Source organism: Diplodia seriata (assembly GCF_021436955.1).
Source record: "Diplodia seriata strain FDS-637 chromosome Unknown scaffold_9, whole genome shotgun sequence".
Taxonomy (NCBI): domain Eukaryota; kingdom Fungi; phylum Ascomycota; class Dothideomycetes; order Botryosphaeriales; family Botryosphaeriaceae; genus Diplodia; species Diplodia seriata.
Genome location: NW_027117316.1, coordinates 2555076 through 2568197, shown reverse-complemented (window position 1 = coordinate 2568197; position 13122 = coordinate 2555076). Strand labels below are relative to the sequence as shown.

Here is a 13122-nt window from a genome sequence, read left to right as displayed (position 1 = left end):
GGTTTTTTGGTTGGAGCGGGACGGGACGGGGCGGGGTAGGGAAAAATAGATGGAATGGAATAGATTGAGAGCATTGACTTTACCTACTGAAGGGTTCGGTCTTTTTTCCTCTTTCGTTGGCCTCATGGATCGGGAAAGTTGAGTTGATCATTTACGTACGGATCAATCGAGAGGTCCGTGAGAGGTACCAGCTTATTACCAGTCGTCTCCGACTCATAAGTAGTTCTGGGCAAGGTCTGCCTCGAGCGAAAGGATAAAACAGAATCAACTTCTTCCACAACACCCCCTTCGTCCTGGCAACGATTTCAATTGACGAGAATCTACCTTCTCTACGCTTCATCTCTATTGGCGGAGAAGCAGAGTCTGCAGGACTTCTTGAAAGATAGAGGGAGAGAGTCCGACTGTTGCACGCGTTCGGAAGCGGGGCCGGAGAAGTGACTCTGACCGGATAAGCGTCGGGTGAGAAAGTGTAGCTTTGGGGAATGCGAGGACTAGCACACCCGCATCATCTGCAAATCGCCTACCCGGCGTCCGTTGATGTGCGCCCCGTCTCTCCCCGTGATTCTATATGTCGCTATTTTTTCCCCACAACTTGCCGCTTCTGGCAACGCTCTCCCAGGAATTACCATGGTAGGCTAGCGCAGTACGTGACTCCGGTCATTGGTGAAGCCGTCTAGTTTCGGACGCATATCTCTGTTGCTTTCGGAAAGCGAAAGCGTCAATGGAGTTTGTTCGTGATCCCTCGCATTAGCAGCTTAGGGATGATTACTCAACTTGTTGAATCCTTCTACCCCGCATTACTCATCCCAACTGTTGCGCCTTTATAGCTGATGTGGATTAGTGATCTCTTTTGTGCTCACGATCAACGCGGGGAAAGTAGTGAGAATTGGTCAGAGGCGTATAGGAAACATTTTCGAGCGGGGTATCTGCAAACTGTCGGCAGCCCACCGACACGATGTGTAAGACTGATAATCGTGATTACCTTGCCGCTGCTTAGTCAAGGCAGATAAGACTAGCTTCGCACGTAAACATGTACGTCTCACGTCACTCCAACCGGTATAAAAGCAGGTGGTAGATAGCTGAAAGATACCTTCCATATCCAAACCACCACGTCTCTGCCTCGCACTCAACTCCAGTCCATCAACCACGCAACAATGGCATCTTCCACCGTCGACAAGACCAAGTCCTACTTCCCACTAGCCGGCAACGGCAACGACGGCTGGTCCAGCGACTCCGAAGCGACCGCGACCTGCTTCTGCGGCGCGGTGCAGCTGAAATTCGTGAGTCGTCCCCTCATCCCCTCCTCTCCCTCCATCATCACTCACCCACGCCCAGCCGACCCAAGGCCCCGCGCTAGTGCACTCCTTCATCTGCAACTGCGTCGACTGCCGCAAAGTGACGGCGTCCATGTTCGCCTCCAACTTCACCATCGACGACGCCCACCTCACGCACGTGCGCGGCCGCGACAACCTGTCGAGCTGGGGCCAGAACGCGACGATCGACTCCGGGAACACGATGACCAACTACTTCTGCTCGACCTGCGGCACGCTGCTGTACCGCAAGAGCTCCGGCTTCCCCAATCTGAGTGTCCTGCGCATCGGGACCGTCGACGACTTCGCGCTGCACGAGACGAAGCTGAAGCCGACGGTGGAGCAGTTCGTCAAGGACCGCGTTTCGTGGCTGAGTGGTGCGGAGGGGGTCAAGCAGGAGCAGGGGAATGTGGTGGGTCAGTCGAAGTAGTAGCGGTGGTGGTGGCCTTTGCGCTGAGGGGTTTCTTGGTTTGTGGCAGGTGGAGTTGTGTGGAGGTAGCGTTCACTCTCTTTCCTGCTGAATACATTGCTTTGCTATGCCTACCGATATCACGAGGATGTGAAATTCGTATGTGGGAGCGTATCGTACCAAAAATGTCTTCTTATCGGTAAGATGAGACGGTAAGCTAATTTGCCTCGATCAGAGTTGCTGTCTTCTGAACCGCGTCTATTCCAGAAGGAGAAAGCCGTTTGACTGCCCCGTTGATGTTGTCCATCACTTCTTCCAGTGTTCCTTTCTTCCGAAGCCACTCCCACGTATGAAACCTTCGAAGTTGCTTTGATTCTGTCTTCATATCCTCCAAGAGACTCAGCGAGGTTTTGACAATATGTTCCGCTTCTCGATGCGCCGAGCCGATCTCGTCCAGCAACTGAGCGTTGGCTTCGAACAAGTCCATCAGCCTGACTTCTTCTCCAGTCACCTTATCCCACAGTTGAGTGAGTATGCCACGTGCCTGGACTTGACCGACACCCCTCCCCGTTCGCTCTAGGCGTCCGATCTCTTTTACGTGCTTCTCGACAACCCTGAGGTTGTTCTGTAGAGCACCCAGGATTGAAAGAAGTTCCGGGATGTGCTCAGAGATGGTGACAGCGTTCTTCAAAAAATCTCTCTCGAGCTCAAACTGTTCTTTGGATGAGATGACAGCGGCGCTCGGTCCGTAATGAAACAGAGACAGCGGGTCGAGCAGGTGCAAGATCAGGTGGTCCTGAGCTTCTTGCTTTTCGAGCCGGCAGCGAAGCACCTCCATTCGTTTGAGGGTTCTTTCGCTATTACCTTTAACGCTGTAGACAAGGGCGTGAACCTCTCCACCAAACTCGGATAGTTGACTGGTCGCATCATCAATACCCCAGTGTAGAGAAATCGTTCGATATGGTACGTACCTCTCTAGATGTCCTAGTGAATCTCCAATCGCTACAAGATGGTTTCTGAGGGATTCTCTGTTGTCGAGCTCGCTACCTTCAACACTGTTTATGAGGTCACCGATAGCTCCTTCACTTCTGCTCAGGTACTGCCTCAATGCACCGCCGTAGCCTGCCTGTACTTGAAGATCTGCGAGTGCATTCAATTGCTTGATTGACGCAAAATCCAGCGCCGGGGTGTTCGTGGCAGTACTTTCGCAGATCTGGATCCATCGGAAAGGAATGTTCACGATGGGGATGCTGCAAACGTTGAATTTGCTGTCCTCCGTGCGGAAATCAGCCTCAGCAGCTGTTGAGCCTTTCGGAAGTACTCCAGTGGTCGTGCAAAACCCGAAAGAGCGAAGCGGGCTAAAAAAGATGTTTGGAGTGCAAATCAAGCTCTCAACCCCGGTCAAGACCCACGCAATCATTGCTGCGCAGGCGAAAAGGACAAGAAAGACCGCAATCCCCCATCTCAATACCGGAGAGAGGAAGCTCATCGTCGTTGTGGCCGCATTCCCGGTTTCCGAGACAACAACACCTTCGAGCGAAGTAAGAGTTTCCAGAGAAACGCTGAATTTGGGCTCCAGCACGTCGATCATTTGTTGCGTAATATGGTGAAAGTCTGGCATGCTCCTCGTAGCTCGTGCGTCTGCCACGCGGTCATGGCTGTGCCCTTCATGAAAATGTCAACGCTTAAATCAGTTCTACGTCTTGGGGTTACGAACCATCTTCATTTGCCCCGTCTGAGGAGTCCTCGACCACGCTGTCTGATGATTCGTCAGCCGCCCAGAAGCTTGGTGAATCCATGATGGCATCTGGTTCGCTGTTATTGTCCGTCCCACTGGTGTCGTGAGACATGATTCTCTGCTGACAGTCGAGAATGTTTTTCTAAGAAGGCTAAGATGAGCTGTTGGCAGTGCAAATAATATGTTCTTTGTTTGAATGCTTAGTCTTTGCAAACAGGAAAAGATCTTTGTCTGTATGCTTGGTATATGTACACGGGCCACTATCGTCAGATTCTTATGTGATCAATTGGTTAAAACAAACAAAGAGAAGCAAACAGGGTTACTTATTGGCCACCTTAATGGATATGACTCAGCCATAACCACTTTATCGTGTCCGTCCATCCATTCGCTCGCACGCGCCACGCGGGGTAACCAGCATGCCCCGATTCTCGCATCGCCGCCGTCAATGCAGCCCACGCGTCCGCGTCCCCGTCATTTGCGGGCCGTCCGCACAATATCTCCAACCTCGAGGCTCACGCCGCCTTCTGTTCGCTCGTTTATCCTGCGCTCGGCGACGCACTTGATGGGATCAGAAACGAGAGGCACGAGTGCGTGCTGCTAGCCGCAGAGCAACGTAAGGTACGAGACGGTGGTCAACTTAAAGGCAGGTTTGGCGGGTTGGTAGAGAGGCGACGGTAAAGGAAGATGCGGAAGAGATTCGACGGGCTGGGACGTTGTTTCAAGTCTTACCTTGCGGATGCGAAGGGTAAGACGTGCTTTTGGTGCTTGAGAGCGTATCATTCCGTGATGTCACGCCATCTTGACCCCGCTTACTTGCGCATTTGCCAGCATCTTCAGGCAACTCTTTTCTCAAAAGGGGTAGCGAGGAACGTCCCTGACCTGTCATGAATACCTCGCCGGCTATATTAGGCCCAGATTGTACAAACCCAAATGACCCGACCGGTCCTACCAAAATGATGTGCTCAGCCACGTCAACCTCCATTGCAAATCCATAGAAGAGGCAGACGTGTTGTACGCGATACGTCGCAGTGGGGTTAGTGTTGTGGACTTGGGCAGCATTGGGCCAATTGGAATGCGCCTAATCGATCGGAATATACTACTTCTTATAGTGATAAGGCTAGATATGGCAAACATAGCCGGCATGTCCGCTACAACGCGGGCACCCGGCGAACCCTACCCTAAACCTTGAGGCACGGCCACGCACGATGACCGTCAAAGGGCCCGAGCTTCGGCTTCTGGATCTTTCGGCATCTTGGTCGCACGCCTTAGACGGGCCTTGTTTATGTCTGAAACAAGAGGAACATTGACCGTTCTTCCCCACGATACAAGCAGATGTGGGAGCGCGGAGAACCGTTCAATCCCTTGGACCAATCCAAGTTGCGGGCTTTGCGCAATTTGCCCCCCGCCTTGCCTGACCATAGCGTGCGAAATAAAGTGCAGTCGGTGTGGGATGCCGAGTGGTCGCGGTGACGTTATTCGCCGTGCAGTTCGTATTCTTAGCAGCGTGTGGAACCCCATCCTTGCGCAAAAAGCACGATTCATGCGTGATCTTGCCCCTTTCAAGCCAGCAAGCATGCACACGGTATAAAGGCAGCCGGCTTCTCCGCAAAGCTGCAAGTTCCCAACCCAACCCACCAAACCACCCACGCACCATGCTCTTCCAAAACACCATCCTCGGCGGCGTCGTGTCGCTCGCGTCGGTCGCGTCGGCCGGCATCGTCAGCTTCAGCATCCCCAAGACGGTGGTGCCGGGCGCCAAGTTCACCGCGACGCTGGTCGAGAACAACGCGACCAAGAGCGACGACATCTCGGTGGCGTTCGGCATCGCGTCGGGGCCGTACGTCTCGACCTGGGGCCTGGGCACCGACCTGTTGGGCAAGTCGATCCTGACCAACACGGGTACGTTTCGCATCGCCCTCGCTCAAAGACGTAATGATCCTGTTGCTGACAATATGACTGGCAGACATCACGCCGTCGCCCGAGTCGGTGGACGTCGAGCTCACGGTGCCGTCGTACTACGAGGAGGGCGAGGCCACGGTCGTCGCCATCATTAACGCCCTCTCGGGCGCCAGGCTCGCCCCCGTCTCCACGCTGTACAACGCCACCGTCACCGTCGGCAAGGAGGCCAGCACCGAGACCGTCCGGAGCGGCGAGGGCCTTGTCATTCAGCACCAGTATTGATCAGCATGATGAATTGGATACGTTTTAATGTTTACGTTCTTGTGCCTCTGTGAAAGTAATCGATGTGCGTCGTGCCGATCGTTGATCTCCAAACTGCCGTCACGGATGGAACGACAACCCAGCGTTTGCTACTCCACGCCATCAGTGGTTTTCAGGGACCGCGGTGGCGTCGATGTCGGTGGCGCTGTATGGCGTGCCGGCCCCGGAGCGCCACCCAGATTGACGAAGCAAGCCACCAAACGCGTGTTCCCTACGTTCAATTACAAAAGCGTAGGCAAGATTATTTGATTGTACATCTTTAGTCCAAACGGGATACATACTCGATCATGCGGGAGCGCCCAGAAACTACAGTCGACACAAGAACGTGGGGAAGGCTGCTCCATCTTTGACGATTATTGAATGTGTTTGCCACGCATTCTATGTATAGCCAGCAAGTGACTAGAATAGTACGACAAGGCAATGGCTCGGTGCCATGACGCATGCCAAGTCGGTCGGGAATGAGGGCATCGTATTCTGGCGGGTGGCCGGCTAGCACTTAGACAAACCCTCTCGTCACTCCATCCTACACAATACGGAAGCGTCAAAAGACGGAGCACAGTCGGTGTCCATACTCCAGTATCTCGTCGCAGATCATCAACAGGTCCCCCACATTTCTCCGTCTTGATGATGTGACGGCATCACCACACCTCGTATCGGATACGGGGTACAACCTCGATGCATGGTCTGTGCGGGAGTTGAACAACGTCGACCCGCGAGACCCCCTTTCCTTTAATCTGTCGAAACTATTCGACGTTTGATCTACAGGAAATTTAGCTGCACCAAAGCCTACCATGGTCCGTTTCATCCATCTCGCGGCATTCGTGTCGTGTGCAGTCGCCTCTGTCACCGGGTACGTGAATAATCCACAACCATCTCGACCGACTTCTCTCATCAACCTCCAGTCCGTGTGGAACCCAGGTCAGCGCCGCCAAGCGCAATGCCCCCCGTTCTGAACTGGGTTCCGGCCGTGTCAGAGCGCGACAGGCCGCGAACAACGGGACAAACTCCACTGCCACACTCGATGTAAGCTACCGTCGCGCACGACCGCTGATATCGAGGTAACCTGACACCCGCAGCTCTACTACCACGTCATGCTTGCCCAAGGAAACCACACCACGGATTTCATAACCGACGGGCTCCTGGAACATCAGACGACAGTGCTGAACGAAGGCTTCGCTGCAACGGGCTACCAGTTCCGGTTGGCCGAGACAACGAGGTCGAACAACGCCAGCTGGTAAAAGCGCTTCCCAAGACCGAAACCCTCACGGCTTACGTCGACACAGGTTCTACAACGCAACCCAGCTGTCGCAGCAGGAGACGGACATGAAGACCGCTCTGCGCCAAGGCGACAAGACGGCGTTGAACGTATACATAGTCGGGTACGTACGGCGCACCAACCCACCCACCCAAGAACCGGGCGCGCGTACTGACAACCCCCAAGTCTCTGGGACAGCAGCATCAGCGCATGGTCGACGCTCCCGCTGGAGCTCGATTTCAGCGTGCCCAACGACGGCATCGTCCTGCACAACTCCGTCCTCCTCGGCGGCAGCAGCACGGTGTGGACATTGGGCAAGACCCTGATCCACGAAGCCGGCCACGTAAGTTCCCGCCAAACCACTGTGATCACGCCCGAGGTCCGCGGAGATCGACATTTCGTGCTGACGTACGTACGTGCTGCGCTTCGCAGTGGGTCGGTTTGTCCCACACCTTTGCCGGAGGCTGCGAGAACAATTTCGACTACGTCGACGACACGCCGCTTGAGGCGGTGCCGGCGGCGTCGTGGGACGCTCTGGGCGGGTGTCCCGTGGGGCGCGATTCTTGCCCCGATGCGCCCGGGCTGGATCCCATCCGTGAGTTGCGACTGCGTGCGTCTGTTTGACTTGCTGGAGCTGACAGTTTGAAGATAACTATATGGACTACACGAGTGATGAGTGCAGGACCGAGTTTACGCCGGGGCAGGTTGCGTATGCGCATAACGAGATGGAGACTCATAGGGGTGTCGTTGTGTGATTTGACTGCTTGAGCGTTGATAAGCGTTTCGTTGATCGCACTTTCGAGACGGTCGAACGTGGCAGCTTTACTGATTCAGACCGCGGGTATTTCCTTCGTGGGACATTCTTCAGCGTCGGAAGTGGTTTTCCAGAGCTTTCAAATGCCAATTCGACAGATGGAGTGACCACAGATCTTTTAAGGTTGTCTCTTCTTCACGACCCCAAGTAGCCAAAATTGCCGCTTCTAGTAAGCCCATTTCTATAAACCAGAAGCAAGGGATTATAACGCTGATGAGGAATGATGGCGGCACTAAATCAGGGCTACTGGTCCTGTGAGCCAGCCAATCAGAACCTCCGCACGCCGATAACACCCGGCGACAAGCATCGGAACCCCACATCACTTCAACATCCCCCACTCAACTGTCAGCATGATCAGCGACGAATCAGAGCAGTCTTCTGGACAAGGAGCCATCACGATAGGCGGAGATATCTCTACTGCTGTATCACGCTGCAGGTTGACTGACAGAACAGTCACTTCATCCTCCCCACTCCTGCGTTTCCTAAACCCAAACCGGAAATTTACGGGCACGTCCAATCTGATCGGTACGGAAATCTCTGTGATATAAGAACAGGTTTCAACCCCCGCACAAGTGTTTCTCCCATCTCATTACACCCCAAAGCGAGTACCCGACGTCCCCTCAAGCCCCCCTTGGACACCAACATGTCGAGAATAGTCATCCGCAACGCATCCATCCTGACTCTGGATGACGACGACACATTCCTGTACCCCGCCACGCTTGTCATCGAAAACGACCGCATCGTCGACATGTTCGAGGAGGGCGAAAAAGACCCCACCTCCACCTCCACCATCCCCACCACCACCATCGACGGCACCGACAAACTCATCATGCCCGGCCTCGTCGACCTCCACTTCCACACCAGCGTCGCCAAGGTACGCGACCCCAAGTCCCTCCTCCCCCCACCCCCCCCACTAACCCACCGCAAACAAGGGCTACAACGACACCCTCCCCCTCTGGGAATACCTCGACAGCGTCTGGTACCCGTCCATCCGCGCCCTCACGCCCGCCTCCGCCCACACCGCGGCCCTGCACTCCTACACCACGGCCCTCAAATCCGGCACGACCCACGTCAACGACATGTACCGGCACCTGCCGTCCCTCGCCCTTGCCGCCGCGCGCGTCGGCATCCGCGCCACGCTCGCATCCGACATCGCTCTGCCCGCGCACGGCCTCGACAGCGTCGGCGACAACCTCGCCGCGTACCACTCCCACCACGGCGACGCGGACGGCCGCGTCGCCGTGCGCATGGGGGTGGAGTGGTTGCCGCTCGCCGACGAGGGGCTGCTGCGGGAAGTGGCGGGGGCGGCGGGGGCGAGGGGGATGGGGGTGCACGTGCACCTGTGCGAGGCGGCGTCGGAAGTCGAGGACGCGGGCGCGCGGTTTGGGGGGCGGACGCCGGTGGAGGTGTTTCGGGACGCGGGGCTGCTGGGGAAGGGGACGGTGGCGGCGCATTGCGTGTTTCTGTCCGATGGGGATGTGGAGGTGCTGGCGGCGACGGGGACGCATGTGAGTTATAACCCGGGGAGTAACGCGAAGCTGGGGAATGGCGTGGCGCGGGTGGGGGCGTTGGTGGGGGCGGGGGTGAATGTGGGGTTGGGGGTGGATGCGGCGGAGTGCCATAATTCGACGGATATGTTTGAGACGATGAAGATGGGGAGCTATGCGCAGAGGGCGGAGGGGAGGGATGCGGGCGTCGGAGGGGCGGGGGAGATGTTGAGGATGGCGACGCGGAATGGGGCGAGGGCGTTGGGGGTGGATGCGGGGGTGCTGGGGGTGGGGAGGAAGGCGGATGTGATTGTGCTGGATTTGAAGAAGGATATGATGTTTACGCCGCTGTTGAGGGAGAAGGAGAAGAGGAGGACCATGTTGGAGAGTCATTTGGTGTTTGGGTGTAACGGGACGGCGGTGGAGACGGTGGTTGTGGATGGGAGGATTGTGGTCGAGGGGAGGAAGGTGCTGGGCGTGGATGAAGAGCAGTTGAGGAAGGATATGGATGCCTTGTTTGAGCATCTGGTCGAAGAGATGGATAAGCAGAGATATGATCGGGAAAAGGCTGCCCCAGTAGACTCGTTGGTCACCGCTCAATGAGCATGTGGCTTATGCTATACCCAGCAAGTGCTCTATACGCCAAGTTGGATCTGCTTGATGTAGTGCGAATATGTTTGTCTCCGGGTGTCCTCGGTGTGCGGAGATTTTGATTGGTCGGCCGATACTCATGAGCTTTACATTGGACGCCAGTTTCAACTACCCTTCAGCAAACGAGAATGGACAGTTCGGGAACGATGATCCTCAGTATTCCCAGTACTAAGCCCAGCCTTGCGCGGCTCTCCGCCCGTTGGAGCCAATGGTGTTTTGCAGCATCGCAGTATCTTCATTGGCCACCAGTCGTCATGCGGCCTTGGTTCTGCAGCCACAGCCTTTTTCAGCTCTCAGCCCCGCACACGCTTAGAGCTCTCGTAAGCTTCAGCTGCTGCCTAAAAGGCTGGATGCCCCCGCCTTTGCAGTCCAAGCGCAACTTCCTCCTCAGCATCACTTCACTCCGACACCAAGCATCATTACACCCGTGATCCTCGTCACGATGCAGCGCTGCTCTCACTGCGGCCACTACGGTCGGCGCAACGGGCACTGCCCACGCTCACGCACCAAGAAATCTCGACGGTCTCAACAGACCCGCAAGAACGAGAGCGGCAGAAACAAAGGACCATACCTTCCAACTGAGTGCTACATACCTATCGGAACGCCTCGCTATTCTTATTCGCCATTCAGCGACACTGACTCCATTCGGCTTCTTGTGCTCCTTCCCGGATGGAACTGGGAGCCCGTCCGTTGCGAATTGATCGTCGAGCCTCTCCACAGCGCGCGATCATATGAGGCCATCTCATACGCTTGGGGTCGTGAGCAAGATCGTGGAGACATCTTGTGCCACAATCAAAGACTGAGGGTCCCCTGGAGCCTGGAACACGGTCTCAGGAAATTCCGTCGACTAAGGAAGAAGCGAATCCTCTGGGCTGACTCTATCTGCATCAATCAAGACGATAAAACCGAACGAGGCCACCAAGTTCAAAACATGGCAAAAATCTACGGAAGGGCCAGAATGGTTCTCGTCTGGCTGGGGTTCAAGGAACGTTTGAATGCTAGTTCATTGTTTCAATTCATCAGAGAATTGGGGCCTTTGCCACCCGCGCAACGCCGATCCGCTATCGATGTCGATTACCAGATCCGGGAGAAAGGCACAAAATACTGGTCAACTTTCAGGCTTCTCAACTGCTCAGGCTGGTTTCGTCGTCTTTGGACTATGCAGGAGATCAGCCTCGCATCAGTGGCCATGATCCATTTTGGTCCGGCGTCTCTGGAGTGGCATGTTCTGGCCTCGTTTTGCCGTTGTCTGAGAGACGTTATGCTAGACGACAACCTCAATGCCCCATATCCTACATCCGCTATAAATCTCCGAAGACTGTTGGATTTTCGAGACCCCAATAAGAGTATGCTTGACGCGCTATATATTGGTAGTACTGAAGATTGCTTAGACGACAGAGATCGTGTATATGCCTTGCTCGGGCATAAAGTCTTTCAGCATACCTTATCGGATTCGTGTTCCAAGCTCTACCTCCCCGTTGACTATGAGATTACTCACACAGAGCTTTACGAGTCTGTTGCAACCCGAGTACTACAAGCTGATGATTACTCCTCTCTTCTGCTTCTAAACTATGCCAGTCAGAGTCGGGATACCATCCTCGACTTTGAAATCAGCTCATGGGTTCCGCAATGGGACCATATATTGGAGACACCATTGCCTACTGGATATCGGAGCAGGTTCGCCGCACATGGGAATATGGCTACAGATGTGTCACATTGTGCACGGCGATTAAGTGTGGCGGGATTTTCTTTTGATTTGGTTGCATGGACGTCTGAGATATTCCGTCGCAGCTGTTTCCCGAACGATCCCGCCAAAGCTGTGGACTATGCCAACCCGCATCCGTTCAGCCAAGTATGGAACCAGATTCGGAAAGCTGGTGGTTACCAATCAGGAGTCCTAATCGAAAACATGTGTCTATCAATGAGCACCGTGTTACACAGTCCTGAAGACGAGCGGCGATTCGTAAGCGGCGCAGTGGCATATGCTTACTTCATGGGGCTGGACGTTTCTGGATTGGAGCATTTAGTTGCCCATGGAGACATGAGATTTTTTTTGTACAGGACAACATGTCATCGACGTCGCTTTTTTAGCACTTCGCGCGGCTGGGTGGGAATTGGTCCAGAGGCTACTCAACCTGGGAACGACGTTTGTATTTTCTTTGGAGCCGAGACCCCCTTCGTCGTCTGGCAACTACCATCTGCAGGCGAGCATCTCTACAGGCTTTGCGGTCCTTGCTATGTTCCCGGCATCATGCAGGGCGAGGCGGTCGAAATGTTGGAAGCGGGAGAGTTCGAGAAGACAACCTTCAACTTGGTCTGATTGGATAGCGAGACCCATGGCTACATCATGTACATACAAATTATCTCCTTCCAAACCAATCTTCAAACCAACCTCCGCACCAATCACACCACCCCATTCCCATTCACCCCCATCTCCTCCCTCAACCTAACCTGCCACGGCAACAACCCCTCCGCCCCCCTCGCGGGCCCCACACTCCCCCCAACCTTCCTCCTCTCCATCCACTCCTCAATCTCCTCCCTCCCGACCCAATTCCCATGCAGCCCCAACTTGAGCTTAAACGGCAACCTCACAACCGCCAACGGGCCCCTCGCAAGATCCCTCGCATCCAACACCACGACATCATTCCTCAACACATCCAAGCGATTAACCAGCGCCACCACATACCCGTCCCCCTCTTCCACCGCCCCCCTCCTGGGGACAAACGTCGGTTCCTGAAACGTCGAGCACGGCCCCGCCCAATACTTATCCTCGCGCCCTTCGTCCCCCCAGCTGAAATGCGCGAGGACATTGAACAGCCCGCCGGCGGGGGGCCCGCACCGCTCGAAGTCGTACGGGCGGGAGCCGTCGACTTCGGCTTGCCAGAAGTGCGCGTAGGGCCGCGTGACGCGTCGCGGGTCGATGCGCGAGAACTCGCCGTTGGTGCCGGGGAAGGCGGCGGTGGGGGTGACGCGGGAATGTGAGGCGGCGCAAGGGTCGAGGGTCCAGCGGAGGGTGGGGCTGGAGAGCTTGTTGCGCTGGGCGAGGGACGAGGTGGGGGAGGCATGGGGTTGGTCCGGCGGGAAGAAGAAGAAGACGTTGCCGTCGGCCACGGTCAGGTCGAGGACGATGTGCCCCGTGGTCGCGTCTTCGTAGCAGCCGGCGACGTGGCCGTGGAAGCCTGGGTTCGTTCGGGTGTGTTAGTGATCGGACGGGGGCGAGGAAGGGGGTTGTGCTTAC

General features: G+C 55.6%; 2 protein-coding genes across 2 annotated transcripts; one reads left to right on the top strand and one right to left on the bottom strand.

The window, feature by feature from the left end:
* Positions 1-1154: 1154 nt before the first annotated feature.
* SLS55_009181 (uncharacterized protein) lies at positions 1155-1740 on the top strand (the record flags this gene model as incomplete). Its single annotated transcript, XM_066780584.1, has 2 exons — positions 1155-1280; positions 1336-1740. The coding sequence occupies 2 exons, from the start codon at positions 1155-1157 to the stop codon at positions 1738-1740; spliced, it is 531 nt and encodes a 176-aa protein (XP_066629813.1).
* A 196-nt stretch (positions 1741-1936) lies between these two features.
* Positions 1937-2557, bottom strand: SLS55_009180 (uncharacterized protein; the record flags this gene model as incomplete). Its single annotated transcript, XM_066780583.1, has 2 exons — positions 1937-2515; positions 2552-2557. 2 exons carry the CDS (start codon positions 2555-2557, stop codon positions 1937-1939), a joined length of 585 nt encoding a protein of 194 aa, XP_066629812.1.
* Positions 2558-13122: the final 10565 nt, after the last annotated feature.